This window comes from Amblyraja radiata, chromosome 45 (genome assembly GCF_010909765.2).
Source record: "Amblyraja radiata isolate CabotCenter1 chromosome 45, sAmbRad1.1.pri, whole genome shotgun sequence".
NCBI lineage: Eukaryota > Metazoa > Chordata > Chondrichthyes > Rajiformes > Rajidae > Amblyraja > Amblyraja radiata.
Genome location: NC_046000.1, coordinates 1300996 through 1307598, shown reverse-complemented (window position 1 = coordinate 1307598; position 6603 = coordinate 1300996). Strand labels below are relative to the sequence as shown.

General features: G+C 44.2%; 1 protein-coding gene across 1 annotated transcript; it reads right to left on the bottom strand.

Annotated features, from left to right (window-relative positions):
* Positions 1 to 469, bottom strand: LOC116968515 (late histone H2B.L4-like). The gene has a single exon (XM_033015283.1). It carries the CDS (start codon positions 434 to 436, stop codon positions 14 to 16), a length of 423 nt encoding a protein of 140 aa, XP_032871174.1. The 5' UTR covers positions 437 to 469; the 3' UTR covers positions 1 to 13.
* Positions 470 to 6603: the final 6134 nt, after the last annotated feature.

Below are 6603 nucleotides of genomic sequence, written 5' to 3'. Positions count from 1 at the left end.
AATGTGTGGATCTTTATTTGGAACTGGTGTACTTGGTCACCGCCTTTGTCCCTTCTGACACGGCATGTTTGGCCAGCTCCCCGGGAAGAAGCAGGCGCACGGCGGTCTGAATCTCTCGGGAGCTGATGGTCGCCCGCTTGTTATAATGTGCCAGGCGGGAAGCCTCGCCCGCGATACGCTCGAAAATATCGTTCACGAACGAGTTCATGATGCCCATGGCCTTGGAGGAGATGCCGGTATCCGGGTGAACCTGCTTCATCACTTTGTAGATGTAGATGGAGTAACTCTCCTTCCTCGACTTCCTGCGCTTCTTGCCGCCTTTGACTGCGGATTTCGGCAAAGCTTTCTTTGCGCCCTTCTTGGCGGCTGTTTCCTTCTTGGCGGCTGTTTTCGGCAAAGATCCTACAGCATCTTTGGTTTTCGACGGATCAGGCATTTCCTCGGTGGATTTCAAACACGGAAGTGACCAGCGCGGAGTCGGAGCGCGGATTATATAGGCAGCGGCATCACCCTATGCTAATGAGGGATGGAGCAGGAGCGGATCGTCATTGGGTGGTCGGTGACATGAATCACACTTCGCAATAAACCTTCTGATTGGATATCTGCGGTGAAACATTGCAATCCCTCGCTCCCCCAATCAGAAGCCGCTTCCACTGGTTACGTACGCGTCACACCAAGCTCCAGTATCTGTGGCGTGACACTACATTTACATGGATAGGAAAGGTTTATAGGGATACTAGACGAAGTGGGACCCGTTGGGTCCCATGTTCACACGGGAGGGCTGGTCCCCAAACGCAATATTCCACCTCTCCACCAATTCCAATATTGGTGGCCAGTGGGGAGGCGGCTTTCTGGAACGCTAGTATGGGTGTTTTGGGCCGAAGGGACTGGTTACCAGAGGGATAGTATGGACATTGTGGGCCGAATGTATTCTTGGGCTGGCAGCTCAGTCACTCAGGCCTGGTGGGTTGGCAGCTCAGTCACTCAGGTCCGGTAGACTGATAGCTCAGTCACTCAGGCCTGGTAGGAAACTGCCAGAAATTCTGCCCAAAACAGGTGAGAGACTCTGTGAGCGAGAAGGGGCATTCTTTTCCGTTGCTGGTTGCTCAAGTTGCCGAACCAGGCAACATGCTCTCTACTGTACACCTTTAGAAGTTTGAGAGAGTCCTCTTTCACATACCGACTCTCCGTAATATTCTCAGGAAGTAGAGGCGCTGATGTGCTTTCTTTATTATTTCATCAGTGTGCTGGGACCAGGAAAGATCTTTGGAAATATGCACGCCCACGAATTTGAAGTTCTTGACCCTTTTCACCATCGTCCCGTTGATATACTAAGTCCACAATCAGTTCGAGGATCCAATTGTAGACGGATGCGCAGAGTCCCAGATCTGAGAGCTTGGTAACCAGCATGGAGGGGATGATGGTATTAAATGCCAACTTTAGGCTGTGCACATCATACGCAGGAAGTTTGGTTTGGTGGGGAATGACAAATATAATTTAACTCTGACAAATGTGAGGTGTTGCACATTGATATGCAAATCCAGGGTAGGACCTGCACAATAAATGGTAGAACCCTGGAGAATGTTGCAGAACAGAGATCTCGGATTACAGGTGCAGGGTTTCTAGAACATCGTAAGATGGATGGTGTGGTGAAGGCTTTGCCATACTTGCCTTCAATGGGAAGGGTATTGAATACAAATATTTGGATATCATGATGCAGCTTTGTATTGGTGAGACTACACCTGGAATAGTGTATGTAGTTCTAGTTGCTCAGCTGTAGCAGGATGCCATTATGCTGGAAATGGTGCAGAAGAGGTTTACCAAGATGTTTCGGGGACTTGTGTGTTTGAATTATAAGGAGAGGCTGGTAGGCAAGGATTGATTTGGGAGCATAGGAGGTCGAGGGGTGACCTAAATAAAGTGAAAAATCATGAGGGGCATGAATATTCAACACTCAGTTTATTTTCCCCAGGATAAAGGATTCTAAAACAAGAATCATTGGCCCAAGATGAGAGAGAGAGATTTAAAAGGGACATCAGGGCAACATTTTAACTGAGAGTAGTTCATATCTGGAATGAGCTGCTGAGGAAACAGGTATAATTACAATGTTTAAAATATATTTTTACCAATATTGGGATAGGAAGGGATAAGAAGCTGAGGGTCAAATGTGGGCAAGTGGAACTGACCCAGAATGCAGACATGATTGCCATGACCAAGGTGGACCAGGCGGCCTGTTTCTGTGCTATAAAGCTCTATGACTCATTAATTCTAGAAATGTTCCACAGCTCAAGGGACAAAACATCATCTTTCACCTGTGCACAATGCAGCATGTAGGACTCTATGCTGAATCCTCGTGTTGATATCAGTCTGACCAAGTTTGCCTGCCATCTATCTTCCTTACTCTTTCAGTTGTATTGTCGGGCCCATTCAGAATGTACCAGTCGACCAGACTACAGCAGATTAGGTGCGTTGGAAGAAACTGCCGATGCAGTTTTACATCAAAGATAGACACTAAATTTTGGAGCTACTAAGTAGGTCAGACAGCATGTCTGGAGAGAAAGGATGTGTGATGTTTCAGCTCATGACCCTTCTTCAGACTGAAGGTCAGGGGAAAGGGATGCTGGAGATATCGTGGGGTAAAATTATAGTTCAAAGCAGACGATGATAAGGAAATGTAGAATGGTTCATTGTTAGCTAAGGTGACAAGGAATCATAAAATCAGTAAAATTATCAGAAGGACATTGAAGCTAGTCAGAGAATTAGGGTGGGGGGGGGGGATGGAGAGAGAGTTAGAACTAAACCAAGGTAAGCACATTTGCTTATTTATCTCACGGGGTTTATCCGTCTACAATTTATCTCATGATCATCCTGATACTATAAGATATCTCCCTTCCTTATCTGATATAATATTCTTTGATTTAAATGGTATTCCTTTACGAATAATGATTGCAGTGCCTCTAGATTTGGAAGTGAATGAAGAGTGAAATGTTTGGCCTATCCAATTCGCCCTCAGTCTCGTCTGATCTTGGTGTTTAAGATGCGTTTCTTGTAGATACGAAATGTCCGTGTTCTATGATTTCAACTGAGCTAGTATCTTGCCCCTTTTAATAGGTTCATTAATACCCCTTATATTCCAACTACATAGTGTGATTCCTCCCATATTTTTTTGATTGTCGTCATGCATTTTTACCAATTTTAATGACCTTATTTATGGCGGTGCGTCCATACCTCAGGACTGGTTATTTGGGGGGCGTTTATATTATAGACTTCTTTGGTAGCTCCCTTCCACGATTTTCCTTGATTAAAAACACATAGATGTGACCTATTGTGATAAAAAAAAAAAATAGAACAAGTAAATTTACAGTGTCTGAGTATTCGACACTGTAGTGAGTGTCCCACTCGTCTGTGGTATTCGACATCAATACAGCTTCCGGTGTAGATGTTATGAAGTTAGCCCCGCTGCCTTTATTACCCTAAATCTAGGGGGTCGATACCATTTCCAAATTAGTTCTATTTCACCCAGTTACACTATATATATATGTTTCATTCCGACTTATCAAATCTAATCATATATTCAATTACCTATATTCCTCACTCTATCTATTAACTATTTATAATCGGTTTTAGCTTTGTTAATAGTGAGCTGTTCGCTGAAAGGGTTAACCAGAGTCAGGCTCCTGGAATTATAGAAACATAGAAACTAGGTGCAGGAGTAGGCCATTCGGCCCTTCGAGCCTGCACCGCCATTCAATATGATCATGGCTGATCATCCAACTCAGTATCCCGTACCTGCCTTCTCTCCATACCCTCTGATCCCCTTAACCACAAGGGCCACATCTAACTCCCTCTTAAATATAGCCAATGAACTGGCCTCGACTACCCTCTGTGGCAGAGAGTTCAAGAGATTCACCACTTCCTGTGTGAAAAAAGTTCTTCTCATCTCGGTTTTAAAGGATTTCCCCCTTATCCTTAAGCTGTGACCCCTTGTCCTGGACTTCCCCAACATCGGGAGCAATCTTCCTGCATCTAGCCTGTCCAACCCCTTAAGAATTTTATAAATTTCTATAAGATCCCCTCTCAATCTCCTAAATTCTAGAGAGTATAAACCAAGTCTATCCAGTCTTTCTTCATAAGACAGTCCTGACATCCCAGGAATCAGTCTGGTGAACCTTCTCTGCACTCCCTCTATGGCAATAATGTCCTTCCTCAGATTTGGAGACCAAAACTGTACGCAATACTCCAGGTGTGGTCTCACCAAGACCCTGTACAACTGCAGTAGAACCTCCCTGCTCCTATACTCAAATCCTTTTGCTATGAAAGCTAACATACCATTCGCTTTCTTCACTGCCTGCTGCACCTGCATGCCTACTTTCAATGACTGGTGTACCATGACACCCAGGTCTCGCTGCATCTCCCCTTTTCCTAGTCAGCCACCATTTAGATAATAGTCTGCTTTCCTGTTTTTGCCACCAAAATGGATAACCTCACATTTATCCACATTATACTGCATCTGCCAAACATTTGCCCACTCACCCAGCCTATCCAAGTCACCTTGCAGTCTCCTAGCATCCTCCTCACAGCTAACACTGCCCCCCAGCTTAGTGTCATCCGCAAACTTGGAGATATTGCCTTCAATTCCCTCATCCAGATCATTAATATATATTGTAAATAGCTGGGGTCCCAGCACTGAGCCTTGCGGTACCCCACTAGTCACTGCCTGCCATTGTGAAAAGGACCCGTTTACTCCTACTCTTTGCTTCCTGTTTGCCATCCAGTTCTCTATCCACATCAATACCAATTATGCCAGGTGTCTGAGTCTCCTACCCTCCCCACTCAAGCTGCGAAACACATAAGATTAGTGTTGTCTGCGTTATATAGCAGGCAACGCATTTTTACAATTTTTACCATTATATACCTCAAGTTAGTTTCCATTACTATTTCTATATTAGTATTGTTAGTTGAATTCCACAATGTCCAAGGGGAGATAATAATGTCTAGACACTTCTCGTGGAAAAGCTGTTGCATTTAATAATTTTTAAAGATTGGTGTTATTTCTCTTTTCTTCTAATATTCTCTTTGAGGGAATAAGCAAGTTAGTTTGTTCATAACGTCCTGGTGCCGTGATTAATCTTCTGTTCCTACGCTGTGAGTTCTGCCACGATTTCTTGAGCATATTTAAGAGATGCTACCGAATTAGTAAATGTTTTTGAAACTCCCTTGTAAGTAATACGCATCCTGGCCGGATAATACACTCCGCATATGACTTCCTTGACACCATAAAGAGCTTCTCTTGTCTGTGAGAACATTCTTCTCTTTTGCACAATCTCGTAAGGGTAGTCCCGAAGGAGTTTGATAGAATCATTTCTGTACATCATCTTCTCTCCGTGTTTAATTTTTTTCATCAGCTCTTCCACTGTTGAGATATCCCGAAGTTTGATTATGATCTGTCGTGGATAGGCTTGGTCTCCTTGTGATCTTGGTTTAAATCTGGGTAGTCGATGTGCTACTTCAATTACAGGTGCCTCAGGTAGCTTGAGTACGTGTTTGATTAGATTGGCAGTGAACTCACAGGTATTCTCCCCCTCAGCTCCCTCTGTTACTCCACGTATTCGTATATTTTGGCTTCTTGAGCGAGCTTCGAGGTCAACACATTTATCAGAGACTTTTGTTAGTTGACTCTTGAGGCTGTCTAATTCTAACTTCATCGCCTGCATATCTCCAGTCATCTCTTCCACAACAGCTTCCATATCTTTCACCGCAGTTACATTTGCAGAAACAGTTTCATGCACAGCCTCAAACATCTTTGTGGTCTCTTCTGCCACCTTATTAATTTTCCCCGTTAATTCTTCTTGCACATCCTCAACTCTTTTTTGCAGAGCCCCAATGCCCTCAAGGATTTTTTGATTACCGGCTTCCATGTTTTCCATCATTTTTAAATTTCCAGTTTCAATGTCCTTTCTCAAGTCTCTTACCGAGTTCGTTATGTCCTCCATTTCGGGTTTCTCTTTTGTGGCCATCTCAGTCTTAGATCGTGTAGCCATTCCAGAGCCCACTCCAGAGTTCAGCTGTACAGTTTCTTGAGGTTTCTGAGTCTTCAGCAGGTGTTTTGTAGATTTCCTCTGTGGGCTCTGACCTGGAGACGTGTTTTTAATTTAAAATGACTTTCCCTCCGTTAAATTCACGGCGCTTACTGATGATGTCACCAGCACAGCAACCCAATGCTCCGGTAGGTTTTTAAAAAAGGTCCCGACCTCCAGACCTGATTTTTACGCGAAAAATCGCGATTTTTTCAGCGGAGCTAAAAGATTTGCGACTGCTAGCAGAGCATCACGCCACCGGAAGCCCTGCATGCCTACTTTCAATGACTGGTGTACCATGACACCCAGGTCTCGCTGCATCTCCCCTTTTCCTAATCGGCCACCATTTAGATAATAGTCTGCTTTCCTGTTTTTGCCACCAAAATGGATAACCTCACATTTATCCACATTATACTGCATCTGCCAAATATTTGCCCACTCACCCAGCCTATCAAAGTCACCTTGCAGTCTCCTAGCATCCTCCTCACAGCTAACACTGTAACGGGTATAGCTTGGACCCAATAGC